This window comes from Styela clava, chromosome 12 (assembly GCF_964204865.1).
Source record: "Styela clava chromosome 12, kaStyClav1.hap1.2, whole genome shotgun sequence".
Classification (NCBI taxonomy): Eukaryota; Metazoa; Chordata; class Ascidiacea; order Stolidobranchia; family Styelidae; genus Styela; species Styela clava.
This window is the reverse complement of record NC_135261.1, coordinates 11784057-11807904: the sequence shown is the minus strand read 5'-3', so window position 1 is coordinate 11807904 and position 23848 is coordinate 11784057. Positions and strand designations below refer to the sequence as shown.

The window sequence follows — 23848 nt, the reverse complement described above, 5'->3', positions numbered from 1 at the left end:
CCAAAGTAAATTTACAGCAGCACAACACTTGCAATTAATTACAACAAACATATAAACTTTGATAAAACAAATTTTCAAGTTAGCTTTGTTTCTATGTTTTCTACAAAAATACCATTTTATATATTCATTCAGGGAAATGTGTTCACAAAACGAGTAATTCACTCAATTAAGGTATAATCCTGCAACTCATTTCTCATCTTTATAGAGCAATGTGCGGCCTAGAATAAGACTTTTTATAGATCAAGATCGTCATTGTCATCATCTGACTCATAAGTATTGTTTCCAATATTTAGTTTCATCATGGATTCTATGCTTTGAGCACGCTTGTTGACATCATATATTCGCAAGCGCAAATTGTGCATCTGACTTTTGACAGCATCATTGCTTGTTTTTTCTACAATCTGTAGAAAGACATTTTAATTACCCAGGTTATTTAAACGCTCATTGAAACAAATGCAAAATTAGATTGACACTGTTAGAAGATGATTAATATCTGACTTGTAACATGTGTAAATTTGAGCATGTCAAATGCGCAATCTTTGTAAAATGGTTGTAAACGCTATAACTGGGCCGTAAATTTTGTTGTTAGTATTCTTTCTAGTATTTTCCTCCTAATAATGCTATTTATTACTTTTTTTTTTCATTTCAAAAACTGAAAAAATAGTTTGCTTCTGATAATATAAAATGGCAAAATGCTATAGGCTTTCTACCTGAGTCAGCTCTTTTTGTTCGTTGTGCTTCACTTCGATTTTGCCTTCTTTTGGAATGAATCTTTTTCTCCATTGCTTTGGAAGCTTAGATTGTGTTTCTAGCACAAGTTTCGTCTAAAAACATAGCACAAATGTAATAAGTCACATTTGCAAACAACATTGCTAAATTAATATAATCGTAAATCATATCAATGATCATAGCACAAAGATATTTTTTTTCAATAAACTAAGCTGTTCAAACTGACAACTCGCAGCTTTTTAATATGTGAATTTATTATTATCCCATTTTACTTACTCCATCAAAAATTATCAAACTCACGTGACGTGCCCTCGATTCCAATTCAGCCTTTTTCTGAACTTCTTTAATGTCATCCACTGCTAAGCCGACCTAAAATTATTACAAATTTCATTTGCAATTAAATAAATTTGGCCTAATAAAACTCGATATACTTAGAATCGTTTTCGCGTGCTATCGATTGGTTAAACTGAGATAAAATATCTAGAATGAGCATAGACTTCCTTGAGTAGATGCACTATGAAATCAACACTTACGATAAAGAGTATGTACGGTGCTAGATACTATAGGAAAATAAAATGATTGCTATTACAGCGATAGGTCTGTCAAGCTCTACGTGTGATAAACTTCAAGCTTGTATTAGAACGTGAGGTCTTACTTCGCATCTTTTCATCCCTAATGAATATTTCTGTATACGTTTAATATAGAGATGCACACCTAATTTGTGCACATCCAACTTCACCAGAGTAGACGCCATATGACGGTGTACCCCACGCTATAGTTGCACCTAATACGGCTCAGAATACTTACCAACATATTCATCACAATGATACTCATAATGATCAGGGATGCTACAAAAACAATGTAAGACACCACTTCGTAGTAGACCTAAAACAGAAAGATGTTTTTCGTTTTTGAAAACATGTCCCAGTTATGCAATCATTATATAGATAAAATGTTCGAAAGTACATATTTCGACCTATTCTATTCACGAATATTGAGCATGTATAATTTTTATTCAAAATGACCTAATATCAGAACAAACTGGATGCCTATTCCAATTTCTTCGCGTTTTTTTCGTTTTATAATTCACGTCTATTGCTTCAAATTCTTGATTCTTCAAACTGATTACATGTATTTGCATAAACCGTTGAACCCGGCAATTCAAAGACATATTTGGTCCAATGCAGTCACTGTGGCCAGATTCATCCTAATATCAAGATACAGCAAGTTCTCAACTATTTTGCTACATTTATGATAGATTTTATAAGTTGAAATACAAGATACTCACCTGATCTGAATATGCTGGACTAGTTTGCTCCGCATTAAACATTGAATCAAAATCAATTTCACCAATCATAATAACTAATGTTTTGACGATCGATTTCCATAGATTAGTAAACGCAATCTATACGTACAGTAAAAATCTAGATCAATGTAAAATTTCTATACCATAGTATTTAGTTATCACGAAAACTTTACTTTTTATCATACCTCATAACAAGGTTATTTAATTCAAACAATAGCGTTGAACACGCTCAATTTAACTAATTGACCAAGTGCGGGACTAGAATATGAATCTGAATCTGGAGTAGATTTATCTAATCACCCAACTTTGCGAGCAGCAATTTTTTGTTTCTAGGAAAGGGCCACTGGAATCGATATCGCTCGAAATCGAAATGTTAATTCTGTCTTCGAATTAGACACAAAGCAAATATTTACGTTTTCCGATGGTATGGTTTTGGTCAATATTACATAGATACCAAGATATGTAATTGTCGTGAAACATGCAACCGGATCGGAAAACGTTTAAAACTTATATAAAATACGAAATTGTGCACAATTGAATAAATGCTGACTACCTGATTCTGGAAAAGAACATGGAAACTGAAACCAAACGCACACACGAAGACGAATAGAACAATCGAAAACTTAAGAAATGTTTTCAAAATATTTGTAAACATTATGACATAAATTCCAAGTTTGAATTTCGGGATGTTTTCCACAAACAGCAACAGTTCCATCCAAGAGAGGAAAATGGTGATTGACCCGAGTTGCCATTGCCATCCCTAAAAAGATGGTTTGAAAAGTAAATACAAGAGATCGATGCTCAAATATATGGACACGAAGTAATACGTGTATGCAACCTGTCACAAGAGCTTACTGGTACCGTGTTGCAACTGAGCAGATTTGACTTACGCGAAAGGAACCGCCACAGGTAGCGCAATTTTTAATTTTGCTGACGTCATCGCACACAAATAACGAATCCCATAGAGACCAAAGAAATTTTTGAAAAGTACTAGCCCTCTCAAGAAATTTACAATTTTTAACATTTGAAAATTCTAAAGCAATTGTTTTAGTAATTTATGAAAAAAGCAAATGTTTTTACCACAAAAGAAAAAAAAATACTAACATGATGATTAACAACAACAAAAAAACAAAATGATCCACAGTCCATTTCGTGTCCAATAATCTAAAGCTCAGAAGGAAGAATTCATCAAGTTTTGAGTATTTTACTGATTTTAAAAGACAAAAATAGTTCCCAATGTCAGATTAAATTTTCCTGAATAAATGTTTCCAAACAACCTTCACAATTTTTCAGTTTTGACTTCCTACACTCGACTAAAAAAGTATGGTTGCCTCATTTAAAAAAAATCAAATATCTTTGGTTATTTATTCAGAATATTCATGATATACATTCGCAAATACCAAAATATATTTCATGAACCCATAATTATACTATATATATATTGTAACAAATTTTCAATTGTTACCTGCAAATTATCGAATATGCACCGAATTAATTTTAATTGTGGACCTTTGAAGGAACACAGATATTTTTCTACCTGCATAAAGCAATGATCTCATGTTCTTAAAACAGTGAGATCATCGATATTCCAAGAAATATATGCTATTCCAATCTATTTTGCTATATATTTAAAATACATTTGACCTTAATTACTGCGCCGATGCTATAAATCGGAAACAATACTAATATTGCTCAACCAAAATTTCTCCTATCAAAAACGAAACGAATTAGTTTCTGATTGGTCAAAATTAACCTTCTTTTCAAAAAAGTGATAAATAAAGATAGAGGATTTATACACAAAACGGAGAAATCCCAAGCGCCGTTAAATATTATAACCTGACCCAAAATGTAGGACGGAGAGCGAAAAGTGGGGAGAAGGTAGGATAAAGATAAGGGGGCAACCCGCAACCTTCACATCCAACGTACCGTTTATACTTTATATATTATGCTCAATGTCGTATCTTGTACTTTCTGCACTCTGATTGTTGAGTTATCGTATGTTTATTTGAACGGAGCAATAAAAATTGAAAGATTGTGAAAAGGTTGTTTAACTGTTATATCAAATTAACAGGATTCCCAATTAAACACGTATAACTTCTGATTAATATATTGCTTTATATCGGAGTCCAGATTCTAGAAGTCTAATATTTAACTAAGGTCGTAGGGCAGTCAACAGGACTATCGGATAAGTTCTCAGATAAGAGATAATTCATAGCAGCAACACAACTTTCTACGTTACAATATGTAATTAAATTTATTTTGTACCTCTAGAATTCCATAAGTTTGTGTATATTCCGTGAATGGACAGGCAGCAGCTATGGCAGATCCGTAAAGAGAGAGCTCGATCCAGTTTGTGGGATCACGGAAGTAAGCCCTCTGGCCTCCGTACATTTGGACAAACTGCGCAAATAAAATCGTGAATGAAAAAACTTATTCGGCTCATGCGTGTGATTAATATAAATTAATATTATTATTATTTTAATGGTGTTAATATAAATGATGGAATGGCAAATAGATTTGGTAAGGCTATATAAAGTCCTTGAAAAGGTGAGAAATTTGAAAATGATAAAATATTTCCATTTTTATTCCATTCAGAAATTGTGTTTATTGTAATCTATGCTCACGCACGTTATATTATATATGAATATGTTTATTCGGTAGCTTGCTAAATTTGATTTAAAAAAAAACTTCAAATAGTACAAAAAAGCAAACAAAATTCATATTTCTAAAAATATGATAATTATTGTTCATAATATTTCGGTTTTAAATTAAACAAGTAATTGAAAACAAGGCGAACTAAAATCTTTGAAATAGAGGATGTACTTTGTCTTTTATTTCACAAATGTCCTTGTGTCAACATTGCTCAATTAAATCTACATAAATGAAATATTTCAAGTTTCATAATGCCGTCAAAAAATCAATTCAATGATTGATACCTCTTTTATTAGGTTGAGAATTGCAGCACCAATTGCTATATAACCAGCAATCCACTCGCCATGCTTGAAATCACACGAATCGCCCCATTCTTGTTGAGCTTCAGAAATGACTTCGCATGTTCCATTTGACGAATCTGAGAACAATAGTATGAATTGTTCACATAAATAATGAGTAAAATACAATGAATGAAAGTTGTGCTGAAGTGTTACATATTTAAAATTAAATATATAAAATATAAAAAAAATTCAAAATAAAATTCAAATATAGCAGCAATGGCAAACCTTAAGTGTTCAATAAATTTAAACACAGCTTTTAATTTTACATTTTTAGTAGAGAAACTGACTAGTGATTGTTGAAAATTGTAAGTAATTGCTTAGCATCTGATTATGTTATTATAAAAAAAGTTTAATAAAAATGTCGATATAACAGATGCAACTTTGCAAATACAGAATCGACTTTGCAAGTGCTTAAATAGAGATTATGTAGATATATACAAAAATTGCCAAATCTGACAAAGATTGAAACTTAGACTGATATTGAAATGTATTTGTCTTGATACGAAGGCTGTATGCACAAACTACTGAAATTCCTGAATTGACCTCATCGACATATAAGACAATTCTCAAGGTGGTGATGAATGCTCAATGCTAATGCGTTTAACATTGATAATGATAATATTGGCTATAGCAACGCTATTGACATGGATACTTTTTATCCAGATTACTATTGTATCAAAATATATACAGACACAAAAATCACTCAAGTTGCTAATTGTACTACGAAATGTAAATTCAAACTAAATATTTACTTGTCGCGTAGGGCGGAGGAATTGTCATCATAAACACATTAAATGGAATCATAAAGCATAAGTAGAGAAAAAAAATCAGCCAGAATATCAATCTCAGATGCTTATCTTCCCATTTGTATCTCAACAATCTTTTCACTAATGGATGGCAAAGTAAATCAGAGTCATTTGATTCGACTATTGACATCAGGCAGTGCTGTAAAATAAACTTTGTGATTCATTTTTTTTCTATTCAATTGGAGCAAAATATACATATTAATATACAAATATGCATATTATACATGAAATAAAGCATTTGATTTGCAAAAAAATTAACAGCATAACCAACCGAATTTTCCAATCCATCCTCCAGAAATTTGAATTCATAATATGTCTTTTTCTAAATTTAAACATTTACAAATCAGTTGAAATGTAAGAAATTGGAAAGGAATGGGATTAAAATAAATAAAAATTTGTCCGTTAAAACCAAGCATATGTTACTGAAAATGAAACTAGCAAAGCACACTCCAATCTCTTTCCATACAAAGATACTTTTTTATTTTTATGAAACAAGTTAAGCACTTCCCATAAGTATAGGCTATTTTACGTCACTATTTAATAATATATAAATGAACTAATATGAACCTTTCACTTATATAACCATTGTTGATGGTGTCGCTCTGTTTTAGCAACAAAACTCAATATAACGAGATTATTACTATTACATTGAAAAATTCTTCAAGAAGCAAATTAGGTTCAATGGCAACAATAGCAAAATATACCATTTAAGAATAAAGTCCTAACTCCCTTGTATTGCAAATCTCATTTTTCGATAAAATGTAATTTGGAATATTTTCCATTAAAAAACTTACAGTTGCTATTTCTGAATCATAATTACTTGAAGTCTAAAAAATAAAGATTTTTGTAAATGTGTTGAGTATCAATGTGGATGCACAAAATTTGACGCATACGGCTTCGGAACTCTTAATATTAAGAGGCTTCGGAAAAACAATTGAGCGCACAAAACAAAAACGGAAACCAAGCTTAAAAATTAATTATTCAAAATTAAATAAAAATTGTAAAATTTGCTTCTAATCATATGTATGCCCCCCTCCGATGCCCCCTTGTTAGGGGGTTTCACAAAAACCAATCCATAATTCCCAGAAAAAAATAATCAGCACGGGGAGAAATCTTATGAATAAACTGGTAACGATTTCATGTCCCAAATCAACATCTCATCCGAAGGCTGGATAAATTATATCAGTGTTTGCAAAATATATTCAGATATCATGATAAAAAAATATCTATTAAGCTTAGGGGTAATCTGACAAGTGATAATATATATCTTATGTATATTTTCGATTATGAACTTTTTGGAGCACATTTAGTTTATCATAATGAATCAACAATATGTAAAAATCGTTTGTATTAAAATTTTTATTTGCATATACATGTAGTATCTAAATTTAAAACTTCGATTTCCAACTTACCCTTCTTTCAGAGTCGATCTTTATCTGAGAATAAAACGCTAAAATAGTAGATCAGTCAATAATTTTTTCTTTTTTTCTTGGAGTTTATCATATGTTAAAACCCTTCTACAGCCGGAACGCTTTACTTTCCTATAGTTTTTAAATTTCGGTACTTATAGGGTCAATATCGCTCTTAGCTGTTTATCGACGTAATGCCCTGATATGAGAGAAGCGATAAAACCTTCCAGCCGTGACGCAAAGTGCGAATCGTATAAATAGCCTGGATTTCAAAATCACCTGTCAGACGTCTAAAAAATGTGACTCAGCTCAGACAGGAAATACTCCTTTATAACGACTTATTATTGTTTTAGCATGTATTTTCAGTCATACTAACTATCCCTGACCATCCCTGGCGCTGTGTTGTTTTGATAAATATGATTTCGAATGCTCCATAGTTGGCAGAGGTATGGAGATTTTTTGTATGTAAAAAAAACGTAAAATTAATGGTAATTTTAACGCGTAAATGCGCGTATGAGATTGTTTACGCCGTTCTACGCGCATTTCCGTCGAAAAAATTTAATTTTTTTGCATTGGGGGTGGTCTGGGCAGTAATAATAAGAGCTGTGACGTCATCAATATCGGTAATTTGACCTTGAACTTGACAATACTGTAAATACAATTGTGAATTTCAGAGTAATAACCATTTATGCTATAATAGTCGTTTTGGTATTGTTATGTTAGGAAAAACTTGACGAAAACGTTGAAGAAAAAATTAATTAATTAGGAATTAATTATTAACCCTCTACTGTACACAGAATATCTCAAAGTCCAATTTTTTTTTTAGAAATTTTTGAAATTTTTTTGCAAAAATTTTTTTCGAGGGGTGTGTTTTAAAGATATATTGCTGAATAGAACTCTAGCAGACGCTTTTAAAAACCCATGAGTAAAGCTTTAGGGCTTAATGGTTGACATAAAAAAATAAGTTTAAAAATACCCATAAAATGGGCAGGGCTTGAGGCTTAAAAAGAGTTAATCACTATAAACAAAGCTCTATACAATAAATTATATTTGGGTATATTGTAAGAAATAATTATCAAATTCATTATCCATGTAGTAATTATGAATAGACAAACACCCCCTTAATACAATCTTAACAGAAAGTTGACAAAAAATATTTTTATAGGTCAGACCCAGGCCATATTATAACATGTCCGAACCCGTTTAAAAATACGTTATTTGCTCGAAACAGTAAAACAGGATCTAACTGGTATAAACCGGCTCCAAAGTCTGAGATTGTACCTCTTGTTTACAGCATTTGTTGAAAACTTGTTTTGCAACAATTGGAAGAAACATGATGAGTCTGCGCATAGTTGTCGTTTTTTCTTCATCTCCTCCTGATTTAGCTGTGTAAGCAATTCATCCAATTGAGGAAACTCATGAAAAAGTATCTACTACTAAGTAAGTCGTGCAAGGGTTGCGATTTAGAAAATCTTTGTCTTATTCCTCTTCTTTATACAAATATGCATTTACTCAAAAGTATTTATTTTTCAACCTTTCAATGTTTTTGTATCAAATAATTAGGTTTATACCTACGAAATTATTCTCTGAGCTACTATAAACAATATTTGAATGTACGAATTGCCGCGCCGAAATGCCTGCACGTGATGTGCTGAATAGTTCAATGTTGCCACCTAACTCCAAAATTTTGTTATATAAATTCGACAAAGCATCTAACGTTTGGAGAATACAAAGTCGCCTAAAAAGCTACATTTAAAAAGTGTATATTTGTACTCAGGTATAATTCAACTTTTTACCCAAAAATATCAATCAACACCAAGAGAAATTTGCACCCACGTTTATTTCAACATGTGGTATTCTTGAACATGTGCACACACGAACATTTTGTGTAAATAGGATGGATGCACTCACAGACATGTTTTCTTCCATAAACGTTTGCACTCTTTCGTGAACATTTGCACCCATGAACTTTTGCACCGAAAATCACTTATGCTCGCACATGCCAAGATAATAGCTATCCCCACTTTTTGGATCCCAAATGGCCCAATAATAAAAGTTCTATTCACACCCTCACGACCGGTGAATACAAGAGCTGGTGGCCTATCTCCATTCTGTACTATTTTACTTGAATATACTTTCTCAGTAAAATGTTGAATAAAATTGAAATAGGAAAGAAAAGCGTACTTTTAAATTTTAAAACCTCCATCCAATCTTTCCTATTTATGATTTCCATTGCGCAGTCGTTGTTGCGATTATCCGCTGCAACATCCAAAGCGTTCCGACCATCTTCTATTTCAGTTGCTTCTGCTCCTTTGCTGTCATAATGTAAATATGTTTCTTGAATGTTTACTGCTTCATCGGCAGACCAATACTCTTATTATGCAGCGAGCTCGAACGTAAAACTTGAGGAAATTTATTTGAATGGAATTTTTGTTAATCAATAGCAATTCATTTGGAGTCGTCAATCATTGAAAAATCCACCAACGTTCAAGAAAAACTAACTTCTAAACTCATTATCAGAAAATGACCTAATGACAGCGCAAATTTTTGTCATTGATTTTGGTGTAACTTTAGTTTTTATCAGAATCCTACAATCTGTCGCAATTTGCATTACTGAGTGAGTTTTCAAGCTCTGGTATGTGGTTCCATTACATTTGAACCCACGTACATTTGAACCCATGACAATTGCACCTGTATGCTATTGCACCTATGGAATTTTTTTTGTTTCACGGATAGTTAAACCCATACTAACCCTAATCCATGGGTTTTAGCACCCGCATATAGATTGAACCCGTGGATATACGCATGGGTTCAAATGTACATGGGTTCAAATGTACGGTCACCCTGGTATGTATATATGCTCTCCCACGTTCTATCCATTGAAATGCATATGCGAATACTTCCGGAAATTATCTATTATTTTTATGGTGTTTTCATTTATTTACACGCTTATTAATTTAAACAAGGGTCCACGAAGCCATCAATCTAATATAAAGCACCCATGGAATAGTTGCAATCGACCACTGACATTGTGTGATTATTTAAAGAGGCAATACGAATAATTAATGCATATTACACGCTTCTTACTCGAGTAACAGCTTAACCATATCCACGTGGCCTCCTTTGCATGCCCAATGTAGTGGAGGCATCCCCGAATTGGCATAATTGTTAAATTTCAGCATATTCACGGGTGCGCCAGAATCTATCAATATTTCAGCACCCTTTTTCTGACCATTTTGAGCACAGCAATCTAAAGGAGTTTGGTTTTCGTTGTTTCTGAAAGAAAAACAATATTTTAATGTTGTATCTATAACGAAATGACACATTTTTCCAACTTGTGAACAAATTTTGTTGACAATATGTCGCGGCATCAGCGAGCAATTTTTATATATATTAGGATAATTTGAAATGGTTTCGTCGATTCTGAAACATTCGAACTTTTTGATGTGGCTGTTATTGGGAAAAAATCGCGATGTCAATCACCAGTGTGGACCGCAAACTGTCATCACTCGTCAAGATTTTGTTCAGAAGAACTTTAAATGCTGAAATATTTAATTAGATATATTTGTTTAAGCCCGTTATACACCTCCGGTATTTATTTAGATATCGGTGTTTGTTGGTAACCATAATGAGTGCTGAGTATTCATCTGTCTAAGCTTCAAAAAATTAATAAACCAACCTTGCAAAAAAGTTAGCCCCAGCGGCAAGAAGAACGCGCACGCAGTTGGCACGCTCTTGTAAAGCAGCAAGGTGAAGAGCAGTGTTGTCATCTTCGTCGGTGTCGTGAACCAATCGGTTATCCAATTTGAGAAGGTATTTTACAATTTTCACATGCCCGTTTACAACTGCCAGATGTAAGGGGGTTTGACATTTCTTGTTCTTCAAACACTTGGTCGCTCGAAGTTCAGTTAGAAGAAACTTGAAAAAGCAAGGAAAAAATATTAACAAGATGTTCGAACATATGTAATCGACAAATAAAAACTTAAAAATACCTCCGTAAACTCTAAATAACCATTTTTGGCTGCAATGTGCAATGGCGTGTTTCTGTCCAAATCTGGAATATTCACCATGGACTCTAGCAAAATGTTCTTTTCTCTTAGCTGAAAATTAATGGTTCAAACTTAGTGTGAAGTGTTCATATTTTTTGAATTGTATTGATTTAAACGCTAGAGCGCATTCAATAGATCAACGAATTATATTTTTTGTTTGCACTTCTGAGTAATCATTTCATAATTGCAAGAATATTATATTCTTCAAAACTCGCTTGATCGGGGAAATCGACAGGCCATTAATGGCTCATATGAAGAACCACCCATTGGCTGCAAGTGATCTAGCCAGCCAGGGAGGGATGATCTTCATATGATCAAGCCTGGATGGGAGACCTGACCAATAGCCAAAGTTGGGAGGATCTTCATATGAGCGCGACTGCTTTGAGGATCTTCATATGACCCCATTCAATTCTCATTGGTGCGATTATATTTTATTAGCTCTTTCGTTGATTTATCTGGCAGATATGTAGCCCATAAATAAAACAAGTCAAAGCAGAAGTGATTTACCCTAAAATCTTCCACGGAACTATCTTTATAGGACTCGGAAGTTCCCCCAAATATATGAAACTTTATTTTGATGAACGTTTGAATAAAAACAATGCGAAAATGTATCTGTATATCGGCAATATCTTATATCACTGAACATGGCTTTGTGTTCGATTTGTCGTCTTGTGCATAAGCTTATAGATGGGCATATGATGAACAAACAATATGAATAAATATTGTACAAAAACCACAGCGGCAAACTGTTTTTTGTCTATCAACCATAAACATGTATGTCTATGAACCACTGAAATTGTATATTAGACATAAGCGCATTAGTGTGTCAAATATTTTACCTTTTTCAGAACTTCCAAGTTATTTCTCTCAGCGCATACATGAATAATGTTACAATGATCGTTTGCGCGAACTTTCATATTGACTTTATGTTCCAGTAGCAAGAGCACAGCATCATACTTGCCATATTTTGCAGCCGACAATAAAGCTGTATAACCTTTTTTATTTTGTGCCTCTTTGTTTGCTCCTCTGTACAAACAGAATTGTTGTTAAAAAATACAGTGGAAATGTAATCTTGTACTTGTATTAACTTGCAAAAATATCTATAATTTTCTACTTATTTATATTTCAATTGGCAATTTCATTATGAATGCATTCGTGTAGTTATTTATATCATGGACACGAATAACAGGATATTTTATATTTGAGTTATTTAAACTTATTTTTAATAATTTGTTTTTCAAGTTTGGCTTCAATTTTTGAAATAAATGGACAGGAATAACAGAATATTTTATATTTGAGTTATTTAAACCTATTTTTAATAATTTGTTTTTTAAGTTTGGCTTCAATTTTTGAAAAATATTTATATCATGGACACGAATAGCAGAATATTTTATATTTGAGTTATTCAAACTTATTTTTATTAATTTGTTTTTTAAGTTTGGCTTCAATTTTTGAAATAAATTATAACAAGTTATTTATCAGGTTCAGCTAACGAGGATGTCACGTAGGCTACCATGTTTTAAATATTGTTCATCGAACATGATTAAAGTACTGTATTCGGTTTTGTTAGAAATTTAAATTTTCAAATTATCTAAAAAATTAAATTTAAATAATGCCGTGTACTTATTCAGAAGAATTTCTACTACATCACAGTGTCCATATTTTGAAGCGGTTATTAAGGGAGTTGCTCCACTTTCCCATTGTTCATCAATTTTCGCTCCGTTTTCGACCAGGTGTTTTACTATATCAAGTTTTCCAACAATGCACGCTAAATGCAACGGCGTCATCAAATTTCGTTGCGTCGCATTCAACATCTTCGGGTAATCTCGACCTGCGGTTTATTAAATATATTTTTCTATGAAATTGTCAATATCCATATTTAAAAAATTAAAAAGTAAAGTTTGTAATATATTATCAAGCTTCATATGATAAATGTTAAAAGTTTTTTGATTCTGCTTTAAGAATTCATCACAGGATGTAATCGGTTAAACTGATTTATATTACGGCCTCATGAGAAAAAATCAGTAAAATTTATGAGTATGAATTTACGAACTCACATTTTTCAACCAACTTATATACGATGTTTATACTCCCTCCATATACTGCATGGTGCAAAGGAGTGGCACCGTTTTGATTCTCTGTGCTTAGCAAGACCTTCAGATCGGTGGGAATTTTTTCAGCTTTTTCAAGTAGTCGGAATACGACCTGAAATAGTAATACACACATCAAGCATCCAAATTTTCTCGTTTATTCAATATTTTATGACAGCATTTTTTTTCTAAATAAAATACCGATGAACATTCGTCCTCAACCACTAACTTGTAACCTCTTCGAATAAAAATTATTTTGAATTGTTAATATTCAATTTACATACTTGTTCGTGTCCCTCTGCCGCAGCCATGTGCAGGGCATTTTCTTTCCATCTGTTTTTTGCTAAAAGCTCTGTCGGTGTTTGTTCTAATAAAAGTTTAACCGCTTGGTCGTTGCCACACACAGACGCCAAATGAATTGGTTTCATTCCCTGATGGTCACATTCCTTCATACAAAACGCGTTTTTTAATGTACTTTAAAGACATATATTCGCTTTGGCCATTAATGACAACTGAGTTTAGATCATTTTATATGAATAACGCCCATATGGTAAGTCTTTACAATTAAATTGCACCAACTAAAAGTGCATAAGAATATAGATGTCTTCAATTATAAGGAAATGGAATTCAGTATATAAAGTCATACGCCGTTCGTTACATTCTTCCACCATTCGAATTTTTAGCTTTGCTTCGCATTAAGCTATGTTATATTGTACGGAAATGTTTGTTAGAAATATAATTGTTATGAATTCATTGTATATAATTTTAATGTCTGTACTTCTTAATTTACTGAAAATGTCTCCAAAATCTAGATTTTATTTTGTTTGATTACATAAAATATCATTCAACGCGACTCCCTTTGGTACATGTGGCCACAATTAAATCTATGTGGTGTATTTAAAAATAAAAATAAAATTAATTAAAAATCATCTAAACAGCATGTAGTCGTTCATCAAATGCGTTTCCGAAATCAGTGGATTGTTCCAAGCAACACTGGTGTAATTTCGTGATACGATGAAACTCATATTGCTCTTCCTCCACTGACCTGCAAAAATATTTTTGCCAAAATCTTCGAAGCCATTATATCCATGAATAAAATATTTCATGAATACCTCTAGTATACTATTGACCTGACTGTAGAAATTGGTAGCTCAGTAAAAATAAAAAATATCACGGCAATTTTACCGAATTAAATATCATTCCGCATTGATATTATATTTCAAGTTAATAGATTCAACTTTATTAAATTATTCTTTTTTTGCTGCATTATTTTTATCAAAGAACTCTTAGTATTTAGTGGGCAATTCATAGCGTTTTTGAATGTTATATTGTTTTACATGAGGAGTTTTGAAAGATATAAAATCTGCTCCGTTATTTCTAAATTAAGTTTAATAAAATGAAATGCAAACCAAATTTCATTTTTACCTGGATTCTGATAGTTCAAAATATTTTGAGTTATGTGAACGTATCGGAGCAACTTTATTGCTTTCTTTCATATTTTCCAAGCATTAAATATTCAGTTCTCTAATTATATAAAAGTACTAGTGTATCACCTGGATTATTAGGTATGAAAAAAATAGCAAAATTGATAAAAAAAAGTAATTCTATCTTATCTACCAGTTTTGTGTCAATGCACATAACATGTTTTCTGTCTGTTCCCGCTTTCTGCTTTGTACATTGAACATCAACATATGTCGCGAGTTATATATTAGAAATATTTTTAGAAATAGTTCTGGCAATCATAGAAGTCTAAATACATCAGTTTAATACTCTTGGATATTTGCCAAGTTTGTAGGTAAATTTTTTTTAGGTTTTTATAAAATTTCTAAATAAAACCCTCCCGAAATCTAATAACAATCAGGGTTGAAACTCTTGCTGTTGTCTTGCTTTCAAGATGCAACTGTACATGTTTCCCCTTCTAAATTTAGAGAAGAATTCTTATTCGCGAAATCATAGTCAAAGTTACTGTTGCTATTGAGCGTTTTAAATTATACCTGATTGAATGTTACTCAAACTTTAGCCGTGAACTTGAAACTAGTATATAGTGGTGTTCGCGTGAATGCCTACTTGGTGGATAACTGCTGACAAATTTAAAATTGGTAACGTATATTAGCAAACATTGTTTGTTACCGTATATCTATTTCATGCGATGCATATTACACGTAATGGAAGTATAGCAAGAAGCTCTGATCAAATTGTTCAAATAAACGTTTAATAACGAACGCATTTGCATGATATTCGTCTACATGTTTTCTTTCAGTCAACTTTAACCAATAAATGATAACGTATTCCATTTTATATTCAAAATCTTGTTATATGTCATTATAATAAATTTTAAATTTGTATCAGTTTGTCTTAGAAGTACCGAACACCAGTCCTTGTTGTTATGCACAGATGCTGATAAATACCAAATTATAATGCTGGGGTAACAAGCCGATATTATTTATATAGCATCGTTATGGATGTGGTCTGCCAAAAATCTCTTGACAGCTCAAGGTCATATTTGTGCTGTTGTGTTTAACAAAAAACGACTCAAGATTATTGTACAAACACTAGATTAATCATTACTTATAACACTTTAAAATTAATAACACCTACAAATATGAAAGTGAACCAAACAGTAATTGTCAAGTGGATCGCTTTACAAAGTCGAAATATTGCTCAATACCTGCATACACAACATCGCTAGATTGTATAGGTCTATACCAGTGTTTCCCAACCTGGGTCGCGATCCAAAACTCAACTGCAAATCTTCTTGAGTCGCTTGTTTTTTCATCAAAGTTATTGATTTTATTTATTTTTAGTAAATTTGAATGTTACTTTCATATTTGGTATTAAAGTGTTACCTAATAGGAGCTGTATATACATGGGAATGATCACAAAGTAAAAATCGACAGCCTCTAATTTGCCTAAAAATATTATTTTGTTATTTTGGCACGCCACTTTTTCAAAAAGTCTTTGTTGGCAAACCAGTGCATCTTTCTTACTTCGAAGTGATTTCTTGGGAAATAAATGTTATGTAAAATGATTGTTTTATGTTAGTAATGTAATTTTACGACCATGAACACTTCATTCATCTTAGTATTTGAGCATATTCTTCGGTCGCGAGAAGTAACAACTTATTTTTTAAATTGAAAAAGCTTGAGACTTACTGTTACACTGCTATCACACCTCCATTATGGAGGGAGATAAATCTTGCTAAACAGTTTTGCTGAGTATTATTGGACTCTCAGTATTTCGCGCGTTCGACTAATTTGCTTGTTAAATATATATATGTAGTCAACATTTTATTCTTCCAATCTTTAACTCTCAATTTTATTATACTTCAAAAAGCCTGAAGAACATATTTTAGTATTACTAACTTACTAAAACCCTAGTTTGTTACTAGTTATCAGCGACGATTTTGGTACCATATATATTGCATATCCTCGACGGCAATCGGGCAAGCCTGCACCCAGTCCTGACCTTAATTTTTATTTTACCAGTGTCAAGAAATATGCTATATGTACTCAAACTTTTGCGCAAACAAATGGGGGCCGGGAGCAAGAATACACTTTGGACAAATACAAATATACTTTGTGTGCAATATAATATCATGAGTATACAAAGTCGTATGTTAATAAAACATAATACAATCTAGGACAAGGATATTTTCGTCTCCATGGCAATTCACGCAAACAATCTAATATCAATCAATAAGTCCAATTAACAGTATAAAACACAAATGCCGTTTATTTGTTATGGAAAGTTTCTCTCGAAAACGAATTACATATCAAGTAGTATTATCAAAATCTAATTTGTTCTGATTAATAATTTAATCAGGATGGCATGAGAGCAAGCTAAAGCTAAGAAATTAAAATACGTACAATAGCGTCAAATATCTTGACGCACGCCGCTTGTAGTGAATGTGACACGCTTTGAATGGCATAATTTTTCTTCTGCGCCTCTATAAAAAACTACTTCAACTTTTGATTTATATTTTCTGTCCTTTCTGGCTTTCTAACATGAAAATGCGTTGAAATTTGACCTTTGGTAAAACAGTCGACCTGAATTTGATTATAAGGATTGGTGTAATGTAAGATGATCAATTTTTATTGCATGGAAAAGCATTGCTGATTTCGATATATCTTATTTGTACAATATATTTGGCAATGTAAAAATTAATCATACTAAACGTGAAGAACAAAAATATAGCACTATCATTCAGTTTAATTAACTTTGGTTTGAAACTAACTGTAATGGTCATTGATTTACAAAGTGTATTATTGACACACTTTTGTGGGTTTATGTCCACTAGGTGTTGCTAGAGACTACCACTTTTTGACTTAGCACCACGTGTTCTCACTTGCGTTAGGCTGATTGCCCTGTCTGCAGTTCTTAGTTGTTCTGGCTCTCCCTGGACTTGTATTTGTAATTGATTCGTGTTCCTTTAGGTGTAACAATTATGTTTTCTTAATTTTTAGAAATCTATTGGTACTGCATTTGTTTATACCCGAGTTACACTAAAATTAATTACCGGCTTTTTCGTACTTTACCAACTGTTCGGTGAGTGCTATTGTGTTCGACCTGATTTTGCAATCCTTGAGCGACTGTTAAACGTTTTCCAAGTTATAATACATTTGTTTGTATCAATCAAGTGGACTGTTGTTTATAGGGGTTTGGAGAACACAGGCTGTAATATTCGTTCCTGAAGGTGCTGTCCCGTCAAAGCATAACAAGAAAAAGACCGTGTTCACAAGTTAGTTTTAGTATCAATATCTGTGGCACACTGTGATCCGAGTGAACACCATTTTAGAGTTGGCACAGCGTGACCACCACTACAGTAATTAATTAAAGTCATTAATTCAAGCCTGGGAAACAGACTGCAATACACCAAAAAAACAATTAATTTTATCCGGAGAAATAATTGCAGTACACTACAGTGATTGGAGTCGCAAGCTCGCAAATAGAAGTGCCACATATCGATTAATTGTTCAACGGAGTGACAAATTGTAGTGTGAAGCAGTGCAATGATCAGTACATTGGAATATTATAAATCAAATCACCAGTTGAGACGACTTTGATCATGGCGTCAGGAAATGGTTCATCCAGCACCAGCACGAGTAGCAAAACTGAAGTAGATGCAGAAGATATTTTATTACCGAAAACCTTGACTGATGGAAATTCAGAACTGAAACAGCCCAGATCTGAAAGTGGCAAGCATCCACAGAAAACTGATGTTGTCAAGATTTCTGCAGGTTGTAAAATCGAGGCTCAGTTTGTTGAAATGCTGGACTTCCTGAAAAGAAGTATTGCAAGCTGAAAAGGGCTATTTCTATTCTGTGATGATAAACAGAAAATTAAAGACATGTTTGTAAAAGTTAATGATGATCAAAGGTCATTGGAGCATATTTTTCGTGGAATGAAAAATTGTATTTCACATGATGAATTGAAATTATTTGAAAATCGACTTATCGAAATTACCGGTGTGATTTTACGCTTGACGCATAAGGGGAAGGAGCAATTAAGATCAAAACAGAATTTTGAGAAAAGGTCATGTAATTCATCTAGTATGAGAATATCAACCAGGAAAAGTGACATTTCTAAAATCTCTGCAAAATCGAACTTGGAACAATTGCATGAAGCAAGTAAAACGTCAGCAGTGCTAAAAGCAAAGTTGGATTTTATGGCAACTATTTTTCTTTTGCAAATTTTGACCCGTTGATTCTGCATATTCACTTAAGTTGGCGGGACTAATGCATAGAGGGGTAAATGTAGTTTTTATTCAGCGACTAAGAAATTCCTATGCGACTCACATCTTACTACCAAAATGCTTTGAAAAACGTCTGTCAAGTGTCCCACTGTACCCCACTTGTGGGGCACATTCGGTCAGACCCTGGGGCACGATGGGTCAGCCTGTCAAAATTCAACGAAGTATGCCCTCAAAAATAAGCAATTAATCAGCATAATCGTCTAAAGAACAGGGAGACTTCAAATTTGAAGATTTAATATTTTTAAAATCAATGTTCAACTGAAATAATTCAGATATTTTGACAAAAAATTTCGCAAACGAATTTGATTATTTCCTTCCTCGAATCTAAATCTGGAAATATTATTGATTCTCGAATATATTCCATATTGGGCCATGGGCCGAAAGAAACCATATTATTACACAAAATATAACGCATCTCTAGTTCTCTAAGCACTTATTGTATCAAGCACTCTGGAATTGTGCCCTGTAGGGCATGTCCCACTGAACCCCGGTCCATTGTTCCCCATAGGAAACAAATATTTTCAGACCTTCCCACGGCGAAATTCGGAAGGCACATCCACTCGCCAACGTAATCAATATTTTACAGTGGACTAAAGCTGAAAAATATCAGACGATGGTTTGTCATGTTGGAAAGGCTAAAGTCAAAAAAAGAAAAAACTGGAACGGTGAAATTTTAGTCTCAACCTCCAAAACCAATTTCACCTCATAGCTTGCGCCGCTCTACCCGTCCGTTGTCCGTTCGCGGGGACGTTGTAACTCACCGAAGGGCGGATTGAAACATCGAACCGTGGACAGGATTGCGGATATAGTATCAGCGTGAGAGCTGATTTACCACTGTGCCCCATGTCCCAACATTCCCCACCTTCCCCTACCCGCTTTGAACGAAATCCATTCGACCCATGTCCCAACATTCCCCACCTTCCCCTACCCGCTTTGAACGAAATCCATTCGAATTAAATGGAGACTTAATTGAACAATCAGGGCTTCAAGAAATTCGCAAGGTTTTACCTGTTTCTAATTTGTGTGATAAGATGCTGTGACGACCCTTGTTTTTTCGTTTAAATGATGTCATGTGATATTGTTTCCATATTTGGTATTTTGGCATTGAAGATACTGGGGGTGCTGTGACGCTGTCAGTTTGTCTTCTGGGTGTGGCCGGTTGGCGTGTGCTGTGGGTTGGTGGGGTGCGGTTGTCTGAGTGTGGTCGTTTTTCGGTTGGATGTTTGGTTTTGAGTGTCTGAGGGGGTGCCTTTGGTCTTCGGTGGGTTGTCGGGGATGGTTGTCTGTGGTTGTGTGATTGTTGGATGTTTTGTGCTGAACAGTGGGCTGATGTAGGGATCATGTTGTGGTTTGAGTGCGATGCCATTGCAGTTCATTTAGTGTTGTAATTTTCAGTTTTATCATGGAATTAGCTTTCATCGGTGCTGTTTAGATGTTGTGCACGTATGGAATTGTTTATCGTCTTTCAAAATGCCTGCCATAAGTTATTTTCAGCCTGTTTTGCAAATTGTAAGTGGCTGGTTTGGTGTACCAGATTCTAGGGGTCATGTGGCTTCTGTTGAGAGTGTCTTCGATTTCAGGGGTCGTCAGTGTTTTTAAGGTGTGTATGTTTTGCTTTCTTATATTTTACTGCCTGGTATCTGCTATTTTTATTGTATTCTTTCCGTTACTTTGGAGTGTTTGGTTGTACTAAGATTGATAATTAATGAATAGAACAAAATAGTATAAATTGAAGTGAATATTGAGGGAGAAACTTGACGTCAGACCAAATTGAAAGATATTCTGAACTTGACGCGCTATACGCTACAATGCAAAGGTATCAATAATCAGTAGTTTATTTTTCACCATACTTAAAATAGGCACAAACAAACAAATTGCAATAAATTAAGTTATAAATAGGTCATATTTAAGGGTGAAGGAGACGCGAGAAACCGATACTGATCAACGAGCAGCGGCACATATAAAATAAGTCTAACACTATATTATAAAAAATAAAAAGTCGAACTAAGTTTAAATAAATTGAGAAAAAATACATAAAATATCTATTAAGCAGCTGTAACCAGCAGTCGCTCGCTTCGACAAAAGAAAAGACGACTCCCAACACTACTGATACGGTGACCATGGAGATGCCGTTAGTGGACTGTGCCACAACAATACCATTGTGATGCGCATTTGCTAACAATGGGCAATAAATGTCAAATTCTGATGGCGCAGGGTTACAGTGGAACCCACGGTTTGCTGAGGGTGACAACAGGATCACCAACGAATAAACCATACCTTTATGGTTGAAAGGAATTGTGGTACCTGTTAATGGGATCTAATGATTGGGAGCTGGAGTCAGGGCTTCACATAACGTTACAGGAAATATAAAATCAAAGAAGACATAAAATATCAAAATACGTTAAAGATTTTCAAGAACAGATATTCGAAACGAATGTAACGTAGTATCAAAAGACATTCACAAAGAGGGTAATTACTTTAATAGACTACAAGACATGAAAAGAAAAACTAAGAAGAGTCAAGTAGTTAGTCTAAACCATTGAGGCAAAATTTGAAAATACAGAAAATAATATTTTTTATCAGGTAGTACTTTTACAATGTTTAATAAAAGTATAATAACAATCAAATAAGCAGTTCAGGTTTCACTACCTGTAAGAGAAAACAAGTCACAATATTAGCTATTAAACTAAATTTGAGCAAGTGGGCTTAAAATTTCAATGTGGTTCAATTCGTACAAAGCTTCATGAACCATCTTAAACATAAGAAAAGTAGTCTACTATATTGTGCAGGTTACGAGCGTATACAGGTCATGCAATTAGCATGGCACACTTTATATATTTCAAATCATTGACGAAAATGTAATTCAGATGAGGACATGGAACAATTGAAAAAAAGGTATTTAATCAATCTGTAATTTCTGACATGCCATATGTATCTAGGGCACTCAATACTAATTTAAATTCCAATGTTACCAGTAACAGTGTAAATTTGAATGTGCCAGTTTCATGTAATAATTTTTTTGTGCCACCTGAGATCACACAAACTGTCAACCCTCCTGTTGTCCAAGCCCAACCACCACAAATCTCCTGCAACGGTGGTGTCGGCCAGTTCAGTCTTGATTTTGCCCAGAGTTTGCTTTCTGCCCAAAGATTGCCAAATATTAGGGTTTGGAAATTCAGTGGTGATCCTTTGGATTATCCACTATGGAAATCCTCGTTTTTTGCTCTAGTAGAGCAAAGAGTAAAAAATAGTTTTGAGAAGATGAATTTGCTTCGGCAATATTTGTTTGAGAGTCCTTTAAAGGTTGTAAGTTGGTATTTTTTGTAAATACTGAGGATGTCTATGAAAAAGCAAAATCATAGCTTAAAAGTAGGTATGACTATGAGAATGACAATGTTGTGGGCGCAGCTTTTTTTAATAAGCTGAAAAAGTGGCCAGATATATGTACGAATGTGTCCCAAGGTCTGAAGAAATTTTCTGATTTCTTGGAGCAAGTAAAGGAAACCGAGAAAAAAGTAATGGAATCAAATACCCTCAATTTTGCTAGCACCCATACAGAAATTGTAGAGTTGTAGACAATTTGCCAGATGAAATTTACGATCTCTGGAAATATCAAGTATTTGATCACAAAAGGGAAAAACGGGTAACCCTAATAGGTCGTATCCTCTTTTTTTGCAAATGTTTCGGGGTTTTCTTCATTTTTTTTCCGTTTCGCCGAAGCGCTCTGACCTCCTTCGCCAGATATGTAGCCGCCGTCTCCCAGCTTGTGCACCAACACGTTGGAACTTTCAATCACGCGTGGTGCAGGGCGTGTCCGAAATTAGGTCTGAGCTCATTGAGTGTTTCAATGGCATTCAGAGCTCTCCGGTTTGGGACGAACGCTCTGTGAGGGAGGCGGCAGGTCTAAAGCGTCTGCTAGAAGATGCTGAGTTTTCATTTTTTCTCCACAATATTCTATCACGTGGATGTATTATACCGCGCATTGCAGTCAAGGCTAATGGATGGAGCGTCTGTGCAGTCGTGTATTTCAGACTTCTGCGATGCTGTATCTCGTATCCGGGAAACAATAAAATACGACGACACATGGAGTGCTTCTTTACGCCGCGGGCAAACAACGCAGCGTTTGATTTTGTCTGCAAAGGAATGCTGTGACATTCTGGTGAATCAAATAGGCGATCGTCTGCGCACTGAACACCTTGCCGCGTTCTCTTTGATGAACCCCAAAAATTTTTCTAAATTTGCACGTCAATTTCCCATCCATTTGTTGGCTACTGTCTCCAAATTTTACCCCATGATAAACGTGGGTAAATTGGAAAATGAATTGTGATGTATATACACCAATCAAACTTTTTTGAACATCACATCAACTTGCGCGCTCTATGGGTTCCTCATAGATAACACTCTAGTAACTACCTTTGCGGCGTCTGCAAAATTTCTGGACATCATTTTGACGACGCCTATTTCTTCCGCCGACGCAGAGCGATCATTCAGCACGCTGAAGCGTATTAAAACGTATCTCAGAAACACAATGAAGCAAGATAGATTAAATTCCTTGGCTGTTTTATCCATTCACAGAGACGTTATTTCTGGGATGCATGACTTTAATCAGCGCGTTATTGAGCATTTTGCTTCCAAGAAACCGCGGCGTGTTGCATATATGTTCAAGCAGTAGAAGTCTAGCAGCATATATATCTATGAGTGAGCGACGCATGTC

The 23848-nt window shown here is 34.0% G+C and overlaps 1 protein-coding gene across 1 annotated transcript; it reads right to left on the bottom strand.

Annotated features, from left to right (window-relative positions):
• Positions 1–216: 216 nt before the first annotated feature.
• Positions 217–8390, bottom strand: LOC120330397 (transient receptor potential cation channel subfamily A member 1 homolog). The gene is made up of 12 exons (XM_078118868.1): positions 7247–8390; positions 6629–6661; positions 6106–6156; positions 5781–5973; positions 4972–5105; positions 4301–4435; positions 2589–2795; positions 2018–2134; positions 1537–1614; positions 1030–1098; positions 711–824; positions 217–401 (listed from the first exon to the last, which is right to left on the bottom strand). The coding sequence occupies exons 4-12, from the start codon at positions 5962–5964 to the stop codon at positions 234–236; spliced, it is 1206 nt and encodes a 401-aa protein (XP_077974994.1). The 5' UTR covers positions 5965–5973; positions 6106–6156; positions 6629–6661; positions 7247–8390; the 3' UTR covers positions 217–233.
• Positions 8391–23848: the final 15458 nt, after the last annotated feature.